The 20,508-nt window shown below is 38.4% G+C and overlaps 2 protein-coding genes across 2 annotated transcripts; both read right to left on the minus strand.

The window, feature by feature from the left end:
• Window positions 1-5,293: 5,293 nt before the first annotated feature.
• Cbr-tag-172 lies at window positions 5,294-13,215 on the minus strand (the record flags this gene model as incomplete). Its single annotated transcript, XM_045240672.1, has 8 exons — window positions 5,294-5,342; window positions 6,494-6,724; window positions 6,772-6,934; window positions 6,982-7,276; window positions 7,793-7,883; window positions 9,521-9,861; window positions 9,955-11,839; window positions 13,121-13,215. 8 exons carry the CDS (start codon window positions 13,213-13,215, stop codon window positions 5,294-5,296), a joined length of 3,150 nt encoding a protein of 1,049 aa, XP_045093574.1.
• Window positions 13,216-13,505: 290 nt separating this feature from the next.
• Window positions 13,506-19,297, minus strand: CBG28115 (the record flags this gene model as incomplete). The annotated part of the gene is made up of 4 exons (XM_045240673.1): window positions 13,506-13,535; window positions 14,016-14,070; window positions 16,600-18,297; window positions 19,176-19,297. 4 exons carry the CDS (start codon window positions 19,295-19,297, stop codon window positions 13,506-13,508), a joined length of 1,905 nt encoding a protein of 634 aa, XP_045098701.1.
• Window positions 19,298-20,508: the final 1,211 nt, after the last annotated feature.

A 20,508-nucleotide genomic window follows, 5' to 3' on the forward strand; every position in this document is an offset into this window, starting at 1 on the left:
TAAACAAAAGGAACTATTGGATGAGAGAAAAGAGTTGAAACAAATCATTTGTTTATGTAGATTATTTATAAACAATGAAACTCGTGTGATGGAAGAGCAAGAAAAAAATCGTTCGTTTTTTAGCCAAAATGAGTCACAAAAATAAGGAATTTTGATTTTGAAAAGATTTTAAGTAAAACTAATTTTTTTGGATATCGGAGTGTATGCTACCGGTACGGTTTTAGTAAATTTACCGGAATTTTAACCGGTAGCTTTGCCGGTAAAACTACCGGTAGTTACCGGTAAATTTACCAAAAACGGTAATTTTTCGGAAAATTTTCAAATTTTTTCAAAATTCTTATTAAATAATTTCGTATAGATCATTTCGCATCAGGGACAGTTTGGAACTATCCGTTTTATAACTACGCCGTTCACGAACCGCGAGCTTCTAGAGCCAGGTCGTTTCAGAGTTGCGACGTTTTAAAACCGCGAAATTTTAAAACCATTCCGTTTTAGAACCGCGACATTTTAGAACTGACCGTTTCAGAACTGTTACAAATTTAAAGAAAATGTAACAGCAAAAAAACATTCGTGTAGTTCTTGTGGACAAAAATTTTTTTCCCGGTAATTTACCGATAATTTACTGTTTAAAAATACGGTAATGCTCCGGTATTTTTCAAATTTACCGGTATATGACCGGTAAATTACCGGTAAAATCACCAAAATAGTCGTTACCGGTAAGTGAGAATCGGAAGCCACACACTGGATGTCAGAATGAGCACAGAAGATATAGCATATCTAGTAGAAACCCACTTTTTAAATGCATTTCAAGCTCAATTATCTTGGTTTTTTTTTTTTGAAAGACACCACAAAATTTTCAACTGATAAATTATTTCTCATAAAATCAATAATATTTCATCAGCAGCAGACAGATTTTTTGTTTCTCTAATGGTAACCGAGATAGTTGAGCTAATAGTTCAGGGGGCTTCTATTAAAGAAAATACTGTAGTTCTCGGTGAAAATTAGGCTTTTGACATTCTAGCTGATGAGATGATCAAAGAGAAAAAAGTTTCAAAAGGTCTTTTCGATCGCGAAGAACTCTGAAATTCCGATATTGAGCCGAAATCAATTTACAAAAGCAAAACTCTCTAGAACCCATTACTTTTCAGTTTTTTTTTCCAACACAAGGGGGTGTAGACCTCAACGTCTCATATCGACTATACAAGAAACACACTTTTTAGGTAGGTAAACCTTGATTAAATCTGGAAAACAGCTTTGCAAAACACACAACCCCTGGAACAATCTTCTCCAAGGAGTTTGGAGGGAATACGGAAATGGGGACTGCACATGAGGGGGGGGGGGGGGGGGGTCAAATGGTTTGGAGATGGAGAAAATAGAGAAAAAGAACGACAAAAAAAATGCACTCTGCAAAAAAAAACATAACTACGTAGATGAGAAAAAAGAGAGAGGGAGATGTGAGAAATGCAAATAATCGAATTAACCATTCCATACGGTTCGTCCCCGCGCGAGCCGCTCATAAAAAAACGGACGGTGTCATTTTCGAAAACAATGGAGAGAGGGAGGGAGGCGCAGACAGTGTTTTGCAAAAGTTGGCAGAAGAATGAGAGTGCGCAGAGGCATCTGCAACTGGGTGGTCTGAAAATAATAAAACAGTTTAGAAGGAAAATTTTGCTGTAAATTCAGAATTTCAGACAAATCTATCGTAAACGCTTTTATAGACACCATATATGTGGACTTTGTGCTCATCTATCTCGATTCTTATAAGAGATATCAAAAATCTGTCAATTGATAAAAGATTTGTGATAATATGGTGAATAATTTGTCAGTTGACTATTTTCCGATATCTCTCTTAGGAAACGAGATAAAGGAGCTGAAAGGCGCAGTTTGCGTCATTGTAGCTGAGCTGGTAGCGAACGAACGCACTCAAGTTAAACTCCTCAAGAGTTTGGAATTTTTGAATTTAAACATCAAAACTCATGAAAAAGACTGAAGAAGGTTCTTTTCGTTCGTAGAGCCAAAACAAAAAATATTTCGTCTTATGAGAATACAGTACTCCTAGCTTCACCAGTTTTCGAAACTTTGATTTTTAGTTCCGAAAATTCTTTCTGAATTTTTAATCAAATGACAAGACGCTGTTTTCTGAGAAAAGAGATAAATGATGTAAAAGTTTGAAAACTAAATTCAGAACTTTGTTTGTCTCTAATAGAAGCCCACCCAAACCGTCAACTTTGAGCTCAATTATTTCGATTCTTGTGAAAGATATAAAAAAAATCTGACAACTGATAAAATATCGATGATATTATGATAAATAATGTTTTAGTTGTCAGTTTTTTTATATTTTTCACAAAAATTGAGATAAGTGAGCTTGAATTGCACGTGTAGGGTCTCTCCTTTTTTTGAAGCACTGCTAGAATTCTCCTGATAGTTTTCCTCTCTTATCTTATCAAAACCGTTAGTTCAATATTATCAATCAGTAAGAAAAATACCCATAATCAAAATTTTGAAAACATCAAGAAGAGTTTATGAAGACAGAATCGAACAAATGAGAAGAAAATGAGGATTACCTACCCACTATTTGTACTCGGCGTACAAAAATTTATGTGCATGAGATTAGAAAAAATGTATTAGATTACATAAAAGGATACTGATAAGATCGAGAAAGGGAAGAGATATACATTCTCACTAAAAATAGTGATTTCAAATTTCTATTTATTGCTTCCCTAGGTAAAGAAAAAGGTGATGCGTGCAGCAAACGAAATGAAACAAAAACTAAAAGAAGAACAATTGCTCCGAAGAAAGGAAAAGTCATAAATCTACCCATGTCAAGTTTGATTAGAAGGGGTCGCGAAATGAAGCAACCCCCAAGGTTTCTTCTCGGTGAGAAATGAAAAAGAGGAAAAGATTCGCGCTTTTTGTCTATTTTTGCCCCAATCTCAATTTCCTGTTTGCTCTTCTTCTTCTTCCAATTATCTTCAAGTCAGCGCATCTTTTTTTGCCCCATTGTTTTTTTTTTCAACACCATTCTCGTTGGATTTACAGGGAAGATGACCTATTGGAACTTTCTAGCAGGGGGATATTGGAAATTGAACTAACTTACACCGGATGCTGGAAAAAACGAAATCGGAAATGAAATCGGAAGGATGCTACATGAGAATATGTATCAAAACCATTGAATTGATAAGTTTTCATGTTCAGCCAAAAAATGTAGTTTTTTTCCGAACTCCGCTAGTCGGGTTTACATGTAATTGGGTAAATCGAGGACACGGAGTTTATGGGGTTCGCAAAAAAAAGAGAAAACAATTCCAATTTACACGCAGGGCGAGAGGGTATTGCGACAGTAAAAAAAACCATGAAACGCAACAGAAAAATAGATGTTCCAGCCTTTTTCATTAGTCAAAAATGACTCATATTCAGAGACGCTTGGAATGGCCTATTCGGAATTTTTCGAAATGTCAAAAATTTTGAATTTCGAAAATCTGAGAATCTTTAGGTACTTTAGCATATTTCGGTTCTCAACATTCCGAAACTTTGAAATTTTCAAATTTTCGGAGTTTTTCAGAAATTCAAATATGAAAGCAGATGGAAAAAAATGTAGATGTTCTTTTTGGAATTTTCGCAATGCTGCAAATTTCGAGTTTCAGAATTTTGAAATGTGGGATATTCGGATTATTCCGATTTCGAAAATTTTGGAATTCCAAGAATTCGAAAATTTCTATTTTCAAGATTTAGGAATATTTCAGAATATTTCCATTTTTCCTATTTCCACGATTCTCGAGATTCAGGATTTCGGAAAATTCCAATTTTAGGAATTTTAGAATTTCTGAATACTCAGTTCAATTTTGAAAGTTCGAAATATTCCGAGTTTGAAAATTTCGGGTCATCGGAATCTCTGAAATTTTTGGAAAAATTTGGAATTTCGGAAATTCGGAACATGCTTATTTCTATTATTATGGAATTTTGGAAAATTGCGATTTTGACATTCAGAATTTTCCTATTTTCAAAACTTCAAAACTTCGGAATATTCCGATAATCAAAATTCAAATTTCAAACCAGAAATTCCATTATTGACAAAGAAATGTTGAAAACCCCAAAAAACCTGACAGTAATTTCTCTCAAGACCCACAAATAAACTTTTTCGCGGCGATTTTCTCATACTGTAGTCCAAACATTCTGAAAAAAATCTTTGGAAATGTTCCGATAGGAATTTTTGGAATTTTCGGTACTCCTTATTCAGTTCCAAGTAGCCCTGGTAATAAAGTTCAGAAGAAGCATGACGCTTCAAAAATTAATAGAAAAAATGGAACCATAAGGGAAATCACAAATTGAGAATTTTCATTTTTTATGTCAAGGTTTCATTTTTTAGCAACGAAAGTTTGAATTTTCTGAGAAATTCTGATTTTTTGAAAATTTCTGAACATTTTTTCTGTAAAAAATCTAACATTTTCTGAAAATTTTTGAAAAGTCGATGAGACTCCTCTAGATGTCCCAAACGGGAATTTCAGAACGTTTTCATCATCTACCTAAAAACTTATATTTGTATGTTTCCGATGTTGTAGTTTTCTCTCTTTTTATCGAGAACCTGAGGCATCGAAATCCCTATTTTCAAGAATTTCAATTCAAACATAACCAGAAAAATTGAAAAAATATCACAAATAAATTTGTATTTCAATAATTAAAAAGTAATAAATTGATTGCACGTTGTGCTTGACAAACACGGATGAAGAAAATCAAACAAAAAGAAAGATACAGTTTTGAAAAATGAGGAGTCGGGAATTTGATGAGAAGGGGTGAGCGTCATTATTCAAAAAAACTTAAAACATATGACCATTGTAAAATGTTACTATAGAAAGGTTTAAATTCCTATATCTATGAAATTATACAAGAAGAAAAAAAAACATGGTTGATGATAATCCGTATCAGAACACACCGGGGTGATTTTTCTGACGCAATTAGTTCTGAGACGAAATATCACCAAATGTATAGACAAGATAAAATTTGAAAGTACACGAAATGAGTTTTGATTAAGAAGGGAAGGAAGGTCAAAAAACTGAGAAAGCTGGCTGCCAAAAAATGGCTTTACAAGATGGAAAAAAAATCAGGGAAAGTATTCAAACAGTTAAGAAACAAGAATGATGGACCCGGGTACAAGAAAAAAAAACAGGACAATGTGAGAATGGGAGAAACTGATAAGGACTTCTTGAAAGATTGAGCATGATGTCGGTGTGATGATTTGTAAGTTTTGTTATTTAATTTTGGAACATGTTCCGGTTGATGCAATTGGAGAATTTGAAGATTACATTGGGAAGTTTGCCTTGGTCGGAGGTGTCAGCACAGTAGAATGCCTGAAAAATCATTGTTTTCATTCAAAATATTTCAGAAATTTAGAGTTGGAGCTTAACAATAGTCTATTGAGATATCTTTGAAAAGTTCAGAATCCGCCAGTTTCAGCTAAGTATTTCAGCAAAAATCTTTTTTTAGTGCAAAACAGCAATTTCCAGAGATTTTCTCAATTTCTAGGAGGTTCCAGAACATGGATAAAAGTGCAATCTGATAAAATTCGATAAAATATAACAATTTTTTCTCAATACTAAAGTCAAGAAGTCTTGAAGATGATAAAAAATTTCCAGCTACAATTTAATACCGTTGTGTTTTTCGTACTCGAGTAACTCGAAAAATACCAAATGAGTAGTTTAATCTCATTCTTATCCATAGTTGTTTAATCCATAGTTGCAAAATCATGGGCCGGCCCGCCTTCTGTGCAGACGGTGATTTTTTTAAAATTTTTATCGAAACTTTTGAAATTTTTTCAAAAATTTGAACAAAAACTAACTATTTTTTGAGTACGTTCCACTCTGTTAACTTTGTTCAAAAATTTAATTTTTTTTTCTTTTTTAATTGAAAAAATGACCCAATTTTTCATTGGAAATTTTTCCACTCTGAGAGGCAGGCCGGGCTGAGAAAATGCCTCTTTCGGCCCGGCCCGTTGCGACTATGGTTTAATCAAAACTAACTAATTTCAATTTTTCACAAGATATACAGAAACACAGTACTCAATTGATATTCGGCATTTTCAGGAGTCTATAGCTCGACTGTCAATTTTCCGATCATTTTGAAAATACTCGAGAATGTGAAACTGACCTAGATTTAAAATTGCGTTTACAGAATTTTCAGAAAGTTTCTAGATTTTTTCATCTCATTGCCGATTCCTGAAAGGATTCTTATTTTTCAGGTTTTCAGTACAAAAACGGACCAAAAAAGACACAGGGTGTCTTTCAAAAATAGGGGAATATCGAGAAAACCAAGGGTTTTTCGAAAATTTCTGGATTTTAGGTCTGTTTTACATCTTCTAAAATTCTCAAACTGATCGGGAAATTGACTGTCGAACTCTAGATTTCGAAAAAGGCCTAAAATCCACTGACTGGCACTGCACATCACCAAGTTATTCAGTCAGTCAGTATTGATTGTACAGATATTTTCAACAAAAAACACTCACTTCAATTCGTCTGGAAGACGTCGGAACCAACGGTGTTCGATTGCTTCCGACAATTTCATTCGTCCCATTGGTTCGTAAGCAAGCATGTGCTCGATAATTTCGAACAACTCAACGTGCTCTGGCTCAGTGCAGGTCATGGAGCGCCTGAGTGGCTTGCAGTTGTCACGAACGTAGGCAGCATCCGGGGAAGATTGCGCCCAGTCCAAGCGGCCATTGACAAAGAACTTGGTTCTGTAATTTTGCAAATTAGAATCAATTGAATCTTGGGAATGACTCACTTTGTCTTCTTAGCCATTCTTGGTGGAATATCTCCAAGCACTCGCTCCATCATCGCCAAGTGTTCACGGTTCTCGTGAGTCTGGAAGAGGGTGCACCCAGTGTACAGCTCGTAGAGAATACATCCAACAGACCAGACGTCGCACGGTTGATTCCATCCGAGTTCTGCGAATTCAGATCTTATTTTTCGTATTTTCTAAAGGAAAACTCACCAAGAATAACTTCCGGAGCTCTGTAATGGCGTGTAGACACAATCGTTGAGTGATGCTCATGATCGAAAGTGGCCGATCCAAAATCGATCAATCGAATTTGTGTTTCTTTCAGGACTTTGGTCGGCTTCTTGTCCATTACTTGGGTAGTGTAGTCACCAGATACGAACAGGATGTTCTCAGGCTTCAAGTCGGTGTGGGTGAGCTTGTTCTCGTGCAAAAACTTGACTGCCTTACAAACTTGCCACGCGATGTGCATCGTTTGGTTGATTGGATAGGGACGATAGTGATTGTTCTTCTGAAAAAAACGAAAATATTGGAAAAGGAGTTTTTGGGGTTTCGATGACTCAAATGTACAGTACCAGTCAATAAGATATGCAAAAACGTTTTTTCAGTTTATTCTCGCCATTTTGACCATTTTCAAGAGTCTGTAGCTCGGCTATGAGGTTCCCGAACGTTTTGAAAGTTTTGGTATGTGAAAACCAGACCAGATGGAAAACTGTGAATTCACAGAATTTTATGAAAATTCCTAGTTTTTCAGCTAAATGCCGATTTCTGGAAAACACATGTTGTCAGTGAAAAAACTTGCCAACAATAGATATTTCTCAGAAATATGGAAATATCTGAAAAGCCAGAAACTTCCAAAGAATTCTGTGAGTACAAAGTGTTAAATCTAGGTTTGTTTTTAACCATCCAAAATTTTCAATGTCATCGGAAGCTGGTTAGCTAAGACTTCTAAAATTGGTGAAAATGGCCGAAAATTAGCGACCGGTATTGTAGATGCCACGGAATATTTTCAAATCCAAAGTCTCACCAAGAAGTCGAAAATCGATGGTCCCAACAAATCAAACATCAAGCACATGTGTCCTTGGTATTCGAAGTGGCCTCCCATGTGAATGACCCAGCTGAAAAAATAATTTAATTGAAAAATATTATCAATATTTTTTTTATGCCGAGCACCCTTGTTTTTTGGACTACGGTATGTCAAAAGCCTATGAAAAGTTTCCTTGTGGGGCTCAAGCAAATTTATTTTAGTATATTTTCGCGTTTTCGAAACCTGTTCATCAATTTTTCACGAATTTTTCGGCGTTCTCGTGGGATTTTTACTTGACATTTGAATATCGAAAAAAAACAGAATTTTCAAAATTGGAATATCCTGATATTTCAAAATGTTCGAAATTCTGGAAAATTTCAAAAAAGCCATTCCGAACATTCCAAGAACTTTGAACATTTTTTAAAATGATTCGTAATGTTTCCCTTCATGATTTTCCCCAGATCCCAGTTATGGGCCCCCATTATTCCTCATCTCTTCCCAATCTCTCATAAATCTTTCACTTTTCAAATGTTATCATTAAAAGTGTAAGTGTAGGTGTAAGTGTGCACACATTTCTTTTGCTCGCTTCTTTCTTCTTCTTTTCCAGAGTAGTGTAATAATACACGAAAAATAATCGATTAAGCTTGTTTCTCTCACACTACAACATCTTTTCATGTTCTTCCGGCTCCAGGAACATGACATATCTCTCTTCTTCTCAATCACAACCCTTTTTTCCGGCCAAGTTTTTGTCCCAGAGCACTCGCACTACCTATCATCGTCTTTTTTTCTTCTAGAAGCGTTTCCTAGGATTCCCCCATGCTCCGTCTCTCACATCGAACAGTTGTCTTTCGGGAGCAGTGGTCGGGAAAGAGAGCGAAACCGCAGGAAGAAGAAGAAGAAGAAGCATCCGGAAAACTCGAAAATCACTCCTCCTCCTTCTCTCTCTCTCTCTCTCTCTCTCTCTCTCTCTCTCTCTCTATCTATCTATCTATCTATTGATTGGTGATTCGTCAAAGAATCAGGAAAATTTTGAGACTCGCTCATCCGTCATGTGTGTCGGGGGCCCATGTGTATAGAATCTAACACCATTGAGATTGAAAAGCATGAGCGAACGTCAACGATATAGACTTTACACACTGGGATTTCGACAAGTGAACTTTGGAAAAAAGGCACTAGGGGAATCATGTGATTTAATGAGCTAATGGGCTAAGTTATGAGGTCAGCAAAAATAACTTCGAACAACTTGTGACTTTACAGACTTTGAATTTTTAGCAAATTTTATAACCAGAGTTTCACTTTTTTGTCCCATATACAAAAACGCATTTTTCAGTTGCTTTTCTACGATTTCAAGGGTCTGAAGCTTGGATTTAAAGATATCGCTCATTTTGAAAACTTTGGAAGATGTAGAATAAACATAGATTAAAAACTTTGTACTCGCAGAATTTTCGAAAAGTATCTACTTTTTCAGCCTTTTTGCCGATTTCTGAAGGATAGTCCAAGAATAGGCCAAAAATGATATCTTTCGAAAGTCGGCAAGTAGCTCGAAAAACTAGGAATGTAATTCTGGAAAATAATTCTGGAAATGAAAAAGTTTCAATTTAGGTCTGTTTTAGACTCTGCAAAATTTTCAAAGTAATCGGAAACTTGACAGCCAAGCTCTAGACTCCCGAAAATGCCAAAACTACTCAAAATTCCAATTTTCGAATTTTCACAAATCAAAACACTCACTTTTGTTTCTCCTTATCTCTCTCCGACAACCTTTGGAGCACCTTAATTTCAAGTCTGGCAGCTTCACGGTACTTGTTAACGTTCTTGATAATTTTCAGCGCCATGAAGTTGTCAGTGACCGTATCGATGACTCGAACAACTTTTCCGAAGGTTCCTTCTCCAAGTGTTTCGTGGATGACAACTGGAAAAAGTTCAAATGTTTTACAAAACACAAAAAAACACTCACATCTGTTCAAAATGAAATCTCCCTTGGAGTAGACCAAATGACCATCCTTATCATCTCTCAACTTGTCCGTGGCCAATGGATTCTGCTCGATAATCTTGCTTCGGTTTTGTTGAGTCTAAAAGAAGCAGATTTAAAATTTTGAAAATCAATTTTTGGGTTAGTACATTAAGGGGTTAGTAGTTTCATGCCAGTTTCATGCCAAGAGTACCTGTAAACCAGTTCTAGACGGTTTCCGTGCCTTATCACCACTAGCAATGATTTTATCAACTTTTGCAGATACAGAAGCTGGTAGTTGGAGCTGTGTTATCAAATTTTGAACCGCTGCAGATTTTGGTTTTTGAGCGCCAGGTGGTGGTGGTTCTCGAATGGTTGCAGTAGTAGTCGGCTCTTCTGGAGGTGCACCTTGACCTGCTCCAGATCCTCCTTGAGTGGAAAACGCAGCAGATACGGCATTCACAGTTTTCTTAGCACGTTGCTCATCGGTTTGCTCTTTGACATTATTGTTGTTATTCAAGCTCAACCCAATTTCTACACCAGATTTCGATCCAGTTAGTAGTGATCCTCCTGGTACTCCCTCTCCAGCCATTTTCTTTTTTCGAAGAGACAACTTTTTTTCTATCAACCTCTTCTCGTCATCCGCTGGTGGTGGAGCCGCATGACTTGTCGATGGCACATTTGGACTGCCAATTGCACATATCGTGGTACCCGATTTAGATCCATAAGCTCGTCGGAGAGCCTTCGGACCACCCGTAGAAGTAGTGGGAAGTTGACCATCTTCCGGTTCTTTGGGAAGAAACTCAATGCCGTCAATTTTATGTACAGCTTCATTTGGTACTATTGGCTTTGGGGGAGCGCCAATTGATCGTTTTGGCTCGGGAGGCTTTTGAAGAGAGTTCTGCTTTGCGACAGGTGGCCTTGGTGGAGCTGCAACATTTTGAACAGGCGCTGGTTGAGCGGGGGCACCGTCCCTCAGAGGAGCAATCGCTGGAGCAAATGGAGAAGGTTTAGCAGGTGTTGGCTGGGGTTGAGTTTCAGCAGAAGCTAATTTCGCCCTAGTAGACGCAGCGGATGGAATCCTTAGCACGGTCTTCTCAGTTGGTGGACCATTCTTGCTCTTCAGCTCTGTTAGTTTTCCAGAGACTTGCTTCGAAATTGGAGATGGAGCAGGAAATTGGTTGAAGCTTGATGAACCTTCCTGTTCAGCCAAAGGAGCAACAGTAGCTACTGGAGTTTTAGGAGCAGCGGGCTTTGTTACTGGAGCTCTCGCGGGTACTGTAGTTGGAGCAACTGCAGCTTTAGATTTTTCCGCCAGTGGTTTTTCAGCGTTCTCAATTCTCTCTATTTTTTCTGGCTTCTCGGAAACTGCATGTGGAGAAGGAAGTTTGACAGGATTTTGAGTAGGCGACGGATTCGGTGTCAACTTTTTATGAGCGGGTACCGCTGGTGGTACGGTAAGAGGAGTAGAAGTTTTAGAAGTGGGTGCGAGAGATGGTGTAGGAGCTCCAGATTTTATAGGAGTCATCGGGCTGGAAAGACCTTTCCAGTGGTTGTAGCTTTTGTAGAGGTGGGGGTCAGAGACACATCTTCGTAAACTGGCAAGTAGTTGAGTATTCCGGCGACGAGAAACGTAATTCTTGTATTTTCGTTTTCGTGGAATAACAACAAGTGGTAGACGACGGAGTGCCAAAGAATTGGGATTGGCAATGGAACCAGCGCCGCCGCTGCTTGCCACTTTTTGATGAAATACTGGCATTTCTTGGGGAGGACCTACGACTAATATCGGTGGTGGTTGGGGTTGCGCTTGACTTTGCACCGCCGATGTCTTAAAGACAATAGCAGCTGACTGGATTGGTGGCGCGTTCGAAAGTACAGCTCGTTGAGGTAATCGATGAGAGATGTAGTGACGACGTGAGACTAGAGGTGATAAAAGATGATGGTTGTTCGTCGAGGCTGAAGGCTCACGCGACGATGATTGTGGGTTTGGTGATGAGCACGCGGTCAGACAGTACGGTGAGACCGATGGAGATGAAGGGAATGCAAATGACGTGGATTGGTCCACCGTCGTCGTTGGCACGGCCACTTTGGAGGTGGCCCTAGAGGAATGCAAATGTTACAGACACTGGAAAAGAGGAGGATGACTCGTAAATCAAGAAAGTGAGAATTTTGAAGCTAAGGTAAGACAGAATGACATGAAAAGAGATCGGAATCCAAATCCAATAGAAATCAAGAAAGTGAGAATTTTGAGAGAGCTTAGGGTCACAAATTCCGTTAAGACATGTCGGATAGAGTTCAAAAACAGCTGATCGCAATTTTTTTAAGTTCTCAAAGTCAAGCGAAAAATGTCAGGTGACTTGTTAAGTCATCAATTTAAAGACACTGAAGTTTGGAAACCGAAATTTTTTAGAATGAAATTTCTTAAGGTTTTGGTCAAAAAACTAGTAACTGGTTCAGTTTCAAAACCGTGGAATTTGGAACAAAAAATATAAGGAAAAAATCTCAGCAGGTGGTCAAATTTGAATGAACTTTTTAATACAAAAATGACGCCATTTTAGTGATACAAAAAAGTGAACATCTGGGTTTTCCTGCAGCTGGGATCTTCAAATTAGAAAAGTTCAAAAAATTGATCTGCAAAGACTGAGGGAAGGACACCTGGTCTAACAATTATCTGAATCTGAGGGATCTCAAAACTTTTGAGTCAAACCTGTTGCTCAAGTTTCGCGAATCAAAAAAATGATAAGAAAAAAGATTGACGTTCTTGTTCGTTGTTCGATTTTCCTACTAGCGATCGAAAAAGAGAAAAAAGAAGAGGAGTTCGTAAAAGAGATACACATACACAAAAATAATAGGTATCTCGGGCATCAGGCAGGCTTCAACGGTCCCGGGAAGCCGAGAAAGAAAGGATCCTTCTTCATTTTTCGTAAGACACGACGGTGAGGAGACACAGAGCCGCCCACCACTGAGCACAGAGTCGGCGAAAGAGATATTTCACTTTACAATGAACTGTGCCTTCTTCTTCTTCTCTTCTTCTTCTTCTTCTACTACTTCCCGCGGGAAGAAAGAGTGAGCTTGGATAAGAAGACCGAAGCAATAGATGAAAAGCTCTTCGAGCAGCAATTTTAAACTATTTTTCTGTCTCTATCCGATCACTCTCTCTCTCTCTCTCTCTCTCTCTCTCTCTCTCTCTCTCTCTCTCTCTCTCTCTCTCTGTCTCTCTCTCTCTCTCTCTCTCTCTCTCTCTCTCTCTCTCTCTCACTTTTCCCTCTCAGTGGTAATGTCCTCTTATCCGGGAGTGTGTATGTGAAGATCAGGGACCCCTCTCTCCCTCCTCGAAATATATACACGCTTATACACGTCACCGATACGTGTTGGATCACTTCGTTTTTCCATTCAGCTCCGGTGTCACACACATAGAAATGAACAGGAATCCGAGGGAGTGGAAACAGAGCATTGGATAGAGCTCGGTGAGCATGCAGAAGGAGGGAATTGAATCAATCAATATTTTGAAATCCGAAAATTACTTCATGATCGAGTATTAGCAATTAGTTGGAAGGAGTACCTAATCTTAAAATATATATTTAACTATTGGGAAATAATATGGCTGATTGTTTATGCATAACCCTTAGTTACTAACAGATGGGTCGAAGGAAAAAGGGAAAATGGTGAATCGAATGAATCAATATTTTGAGAACTGGAAATCGCTTGATGGTCGAGTTAGCAATCAGATGGAGAAAGTGATAAGGACTTATTCTACAGTACCCGTTACATGAGGAAGTCAATTGAACACGATATCTAAAAGATGTGCTTGGTATGAAAAGTATTGGAAATTCCTCAATACATAAATCGAGAGAAAAGCTCCACCAACCGTAAAACCTTCCATAGAAGGGCCCCATTACTTTTAATTTTGAGCTAATTTATCTCGTTTCCTGTCGAAGATATCAAAACAATTGTTAACTGGTAAATTTTTCATAATAATATCAGAAATATTTTATTAGTTGACACATTTACGATATCTTGCCCAGGAGCCGAACAAATTAGCTTAAACTTGACGGGGTGGGGGCTCTTCTATTACAGGTTTCACGGTAATTCTGCAAGATTGAGAATTTTCAACAACTCGCAAATAGTACAACTGTTATGACTAACCACAAACAGACTTTTAGGAAGAGCGCTGAATGATGAATAATATTATCTTGCACGAAACCGTATTTTCGAACTGGTTTACAGATTTTTCCCTCTCTGAAACAAACGAAACCCAAAACACAAATGACTCACCCCTGGACCCAGCTCCGGAATCGGTGTTGGCGGTGGTGCTTCGACGACTTTGACCCTGAAAATTAGCATGGATTACAAAAAAGACTAAAAGCTGAAGTTTCACATTTGTTTTTGACTCATTTCCCCTTCTGAAGTATGAGTCATGCTAGTGGTTTCTCATTTGACTAAAAAAAATTTTCCTGCTGTACGATTTTCTGATTTTCTCTCAACATTTTGTTTTAATTTTTGAGTCAAGTTTCTCAGTGAGAACCTCTCACAACTCACACGTTTCGAAATTTCCTGAAAAACCAAGCGATCGCACGGGACACCGCCATTTAAAGGGGGAATAATAGGAGTGAGAATGACAAGTTTTGTGTTGAAAAGAACTACAAAAGCGTTCCTGCGGAGGAAGAGTATTGATATTTTTCTAGCTTCTCGTTGTTCTTCCTCGTTATTATTTAGTCTACTCAAATGTCACTAAAAAACTGACGAAAAAACAACAGGAAAATCAGTGGCAAGAGACAGTAGACACTTATTATATGGAAAGGGAAGGGAAATTCCTTAAGAAAAAAAATATATAGAGCTAACCAAAAACCAAAAACAAAACGCTAATCATATGGGAATCACCCAAGTGAGATGTTTTGGTTGCTAAGGGTCAGAGAGAATAGAGGGAATGAGGAATGAGACATCATGTTCTCACTCCAACGCATTTTTTCTGTCGATGGACATGATGATTCATTTTTCAGTAGAACATTTATAAATTTTTGTCAATAAACAAAACAATATACGATTTGCGGGCGATTCTAATGACAAAAATAAAAAAATGACCATTCGAGCGGAAATTAGAAAAGGCTTGATTGATAATAATTTCTCAGTCCTACTAGAAGGGAGGGAGAAGCTTTCAAGCGATATTGTAATAATTTTCAGATACCGTAAAATCCGCAATTTAGAAATCCTCATGATTTTAGAGCATAGAAATCTGATCCTGATAATTTTGAAAACTAAAAATCTGATTTTAATAAATTCAAAGCTCCGAAATCTGATTCTGATAACCCAAAACCCTCAAAATCTGGTTCTGATCATTTTGGAACCCCAAAATCTGATTTAGATATTTCAAAGTTTCAAAATCTGATTCTGATAACTCAAAACTCCGAAAATCTGATAATTTCAAAGTCTTTGACTCAGATTCTAATAACTTTATAGCCCCAAAATTTGACACTAATAATTTTAAACCGCAAAAATCGAACTCTGATGATTTTTAAGCCATCAAATTCTGATTCTGATGATTAAAAACCCAAAAAATATAATCATGATGATTTTGAAGCCAAAATTCTAATTTTGACCATTTTAAAGCTCCAAGAACTGATTCTGATGGTTTCAACTTTAAAATTAGATTCTAGTAATTTTGAAGCCAAGAAAATCTAATTTCTGTTAATTTTAAAACCGATAAAAATCAGCTTCTGATAGTTTTAAAGCTCTGAAATCTTTTTCTGATGATTCAAAAACCCCACACAGGGATTTTGATGGCTTAGTCTCACTAGAAGAAAGGGAGAAGCTTCTAGGCAATGTTTCAGCAATTTTGAGTCACTGTAAAAGCCCAAATTTGAATACTAGTGATTTTAAATTCTCAAGATGTAGCGTTAAAATCATTTGAGTCATATTTTGGGAGATTAGAGATACTAGTATCTAAATTTAGCATTTTACATTCGCTAAAATTTGCTGAAACATTGCTTTAAAATCATCAGAATCGTAAAATGTGATTCGAACAATTTCGGAGCACGAAAAATTGATTCTAGAGATCAGAAAGCTCCAAAATCTGCTTTTGAGTCTCAAAACAAAACCTAGCAAATATTCTAAAAAGTCCTTCACCTGCTAGCAAAATTTTTCAAGTCTTGTCAACACTGATTTTCGGATACCATTCGAGAAAATCTATTGTAAGCTCCGTCTAAGGAATACTGGTTGGCGGCCATGATGAAAATTTTCGGTGGGTAAGGAATGGAGAAAAGGCGGGAAATGGCTCTGCGGCTTGAGAAGGTGCCAAACGCATAAAAAAAATGAGTGCGTATAAGGAATTCCTGACAGAGATTGAGGTGGCAGGACGTTATTATTTTACAAGGGGGAAATGAGAACCTTTCTTTTCTATTCCCATATTTTTTCATGGGGAGATATTTATTTCTTAAGGGTACATTTTGAGTTTTTTTCCAACTACAGTACCGGTCAATGAGATTCACAAAAACGTAGTTTACTGTTGATTTTTGGCAATTTTGACAATTTTCAAGAATCTGGAGCTTGGCTGTCAAGTTTCCGATCACTTGGAGAACTTTAAAGAGTGTAAAACAGACGTAATTTGGAACATTTGCATTCACAGAATTTTTCGAAAATTCCTAGTTTTCTAAATAGTGTAAAACTAGGATTTCTTAAATAAATCTGTGAATGCTAATTTCTCAATCTAGGTTGGTTCCACACCCTCCGAAACTATCCAAGTGATTGAAGACTAGCCAAACGAGCTCTAGACTCAAACATCCAATGAAAAGTACGCTTTTAGTATATCTTTTCGGCTGTTACTGGACCTTTCCAGTAATTTTTTAAGAAAATTAAAACTCACACTTCAATGGAAATCGACTTGACCGGAGTTTTCTTCTTGGGTACATTAATTGTATGGATACTTTGTGGGAAGAATTGAAAACCTTCTGGCAGAACAATCTTTGGTGGTGGACTCGGTGGTTTTGTAGTGTCGGAGCTCAGTGTGACCACTGAAGGTGTTGGACCCGCTCGTTCATTACTGATAATAAATGGTGGTCTTGGGGACAGTTTTCTGGCGACTTGTGGCGGCTTTGGTGGTTTCCATAGGCCTAACCGTTTCAGCTCGGCCTCCTCTGCTTCCTTTCTCTCCCTCTCGATCCTCTCTTCTTCTGCCCGCGCCTTCACTCTTCTTGCATCGATTTCTTTCATCGCTATAAGGAATGAATCCGAACTGGTCCTTCTTCGTGGCGGCCGTGGTGGATTGGATATCCGAGTTTCTTCTTCCAATAACACAACCGGGAATTTTATTCCATACGATGAGGATCGTGTCGATTTTGTTGAACTTGTTGGTTTCCGTACAGATCGATATAATGCCTTCCAACTTGTTATGGGTCCATGAAGCAGTATAGGTGATCCTTTCTTTTTGATACTTTTTGCTGGCTGTTGAGCTGCATTGCGAATACCAGGTGGACCAGCATTTGGAGCTTTTTCTTGAACTGGACGTCGGGCAGCACCAGCAGCAGGAGGACCTTGACGTTGGGCAGCACCAGCAGCAGGAGGACCTTGACGTTGGGCAGCACCAGCAGCAGGAGGACCTTGACGTTGGGCAGCACCAGCAGCAGGAGGACCTTGACGTTGGGCAGCACCAGCAGCAGGAGGACCTTGACGTTGGGCAGCACCAGCAGCAGGAGGACCTGGACGTTGGGCGGCACCAGCAGCAGGAGGACCTGGACGTTGGGCAGCACCAGCAGCAGTACTAGGAACTGGTTCTGGACGATATATTGGCCGTATACGTGGACGTACACCAATGCCAGGAAGTTTACCATTAGCTACACCATTAGCCGGTTGCGGAGCTGGATTTGAGCCTGAAGTTCCTGGAACAGTAGTGGCTGCCATTTTTGCAGCAATAGCAAATGCTTTTCTAGCAGCCCTGACAGCATTAGCCTTAGCAGCAGCAGCAGCCTTAGCAGCAGCAGCAGCTCTGGCTTTTTTCTTACTCCTAAATCGCGGCTTCGGATCACGCATTGGTCGTTCAGGTGTTAGAGTGCATGACCGACGCCTTTCGTACGGTATCCGCTTTTTTGGTGGCCGTCTTGGAGGGAGTGGTTTTCGTGGAAATTCTTCTGGTGGTCCAACAACTTTTTCAGGTGTGTTTTTGTTCCTATCCACAGATCCTCCGCCGGTTCTCCGCGGACAAGAAGATTCGGAATCCGAGTAATACCTTACAGGACTGGGTGTTCTTGGTGGCGACGCTTGAGTGATGGTAATGGCTCCCGGTATTCTGCACATCCATTGATTCACTTTATTGAGAAGTTTTTGAGTTGGCAACTTCCATGGACTAGCCCGATCGCTCATCCGTGAATGGCATCGAGAAGGAGGAGCTTCGTATTCAAAGTCCACATTTGCTGACGCTTTCACCGGCGCTTTTACCCACGGCGACGGTGTTCTTGCAAAGTCTCTGTGATGTGCTGTTGGGGAAGAAGTCGGTGGTGGAGCTGGACCATTCTGTGTTGCAGGTGTCGGAAGTGATCTCACCGGTGTTTTTGCTTTACCATTGGCTCTGAAATTACGGAAAATTAAGTTTTAGTCATGTTTTATATGCGGGATTAGTGCAAAATAACTATCCGCATTTCCTAGTCAAATCATTTCCCCGTAAATATTAACTTAATTTTGATATACTCTTGCCCAATTCTACAGAAACGAAAGTGCATTTCAAAGGAATTTTCACTGGGATGATTGGTGCTGAAAACTCTAAGCAGACGACCTCAAGTTCAAAAAGTAGACTTCAAAGGAACTACCAATGGTAAAGATAGAAGGTGGACCACTCCCAAAATCTGCATTATGCTGGATCAGCTCCAAATCTATCAGCTAGAAAAAAGGTTTTCTTTGGCCTGAGAAATCACTAAAACTCCTCATAAACTTCTTTCGGTTTGATTAGTTTAAAACCTACCAATGCAAAACTTCCTAGCACCTACATGATTGCTAAGACACCTGCAGGTCCGGATTGGATCCTGTGCAAAAGCATAACTTTTTTAATTCTTGTTACAGAAAGCTGCAAATGCCCTCGATTGCTAACGACATTTCAAAACAGCGCAAATTCACGATAGGACATTTCGGCTGTTCAACGTTTTTTTGAAAGTGATATTTTGTTTCGAATTTCTAAATCCTCATTTTCTGATCCTTCGGTTTTGCAGTTAGTTCAAAAAGACATTGCTAATCTAATCTCCACTGAATCTGGGTAAGATCGCTGAACAATGCGCCGCTACCATCCAGTATCTAATCAAAATTCACAATCGGACCTACACCGACGCAACTAAAATTGATTAATTTATCGAAAGGAGCCTAGAAAAGTCGAAATGTAGGTAGGACATTGTAGATTCCGGCGTTACAGTTAGTTATTAGGACATGGCCAGTATTTTTTTGAACAGAAATACTCACTTTTTCCTCCGTTTGGTGGCTTGTAATGCCGGTACATCTTGTGGATTATTCCTTTTTCGTGTTGCTGTTTCTTTGTAATTGACTTCCTTCCCCACTCCTCGTGCAGCTCGAGTTGTGACCATTCCTGAAAAAATAGTTTGATTTCAAAGTTTTTCAAATTTTCAAACGGCGCGTTTCGAAAACTAGAGTGCTTGAATAGTACAGAGGAAAATAAAAGAGGGGAAAGAAGAAGACAACACTGTTTGGACCTAGTCAATAACTCTGCGGTTCGGTCGATTGCTATTCTGGGTGGCAGATGCCTTAATGTCATCAGCAAGAAAAAGAGTGAAAGAAAGGATATTCAAAGAATTTCGTATTTGAAATTGATTTCATTTTGCAGAAAATGCGAGAATAACAAAATACTGCCTTCAAAATTTAAAATCCTTGAGAAAAAACGATAAAAACTAAACTAGTAGGGACAAAGAGAGCGAGAAAAACCAATAGTAAAGGACAAGAATGAGCGATGGTCCAGGTGGGGTTGTAGCGAGTCAAAACAATAATACACGTAGAATGATTGACAGAAAATCAATAACCAAAAGGTTTACGTGTTGAAGGAAGAGACGAGGCACTGTGGGCCACCCCGTTCATTGAGAGTCGAGGGGGCACAGTTGACCCTTTCTCTTGGGAAGAAGAAAAAAGGGTCAACTAGGACCCTCTCTTTCTCTGCGCCTCCTCCATTCTCCTTCTCTCTCCCTCTCCTCTCTTTGTTTCTGTGTGTGCGAGAGGGGGAAGACTGGGTGTTCGCGGGCCCGGGACCCGTTTGAAAGGACGGGGTGTGTGTAGATAGATAATTTTTCGCGGGTAAATTTTTGAATGGTAATGTTTTTAGAAAACGTATTTTTTTTATTTTCGAGCAATTCTGGCAAAAATAACAAGATAAAATGTTTGGGTTGAGTAGAGAAATAATTGAAAATGCAATACTTTAAACGAAAACTATTATGACAATTGAGTTTCATATTTTTGAGCCTGTTTTGAATATTATTCACTTATTTTGGAAAATCTACGACAAATAAAAAAACTATAAAAATGGTCGAAAATCTGAAAAAAAATAGGAACTTATCATCTAAAATGAGCCCGAATAATACGATAGTTCTTAACCTTTTGTCAGAAACTTTTGAACGTTTTCAATTATTCTTAGCTGTTTTTAATCAATGAACGTTTTTGATAGGAAGAGTTTGTTTCAGCGAAAGATTGAAAATTGAACATTTCGAAATTTTGAAAAAATGTAATCAAATTCTCAAAATTTTACTTTTGAAGTATATTTTTACTTACGATAAGAAAAAGTGGTGTCACT

Source organism: Caenorhabditis briggsae (assembly GCF_000004555.2).
Source record: "Caenorhabditis briggsae complete genome, chrX, whole genome shotgun sequence".
Classification (NCBI taxonomy): domain Eukaryota; kingdom Metazoa; phylum Nematoda; class Chromadorea; order Rhabditida; family Rhabditidae; genus Caenorhabditis; species Caenorhabditis briggsae.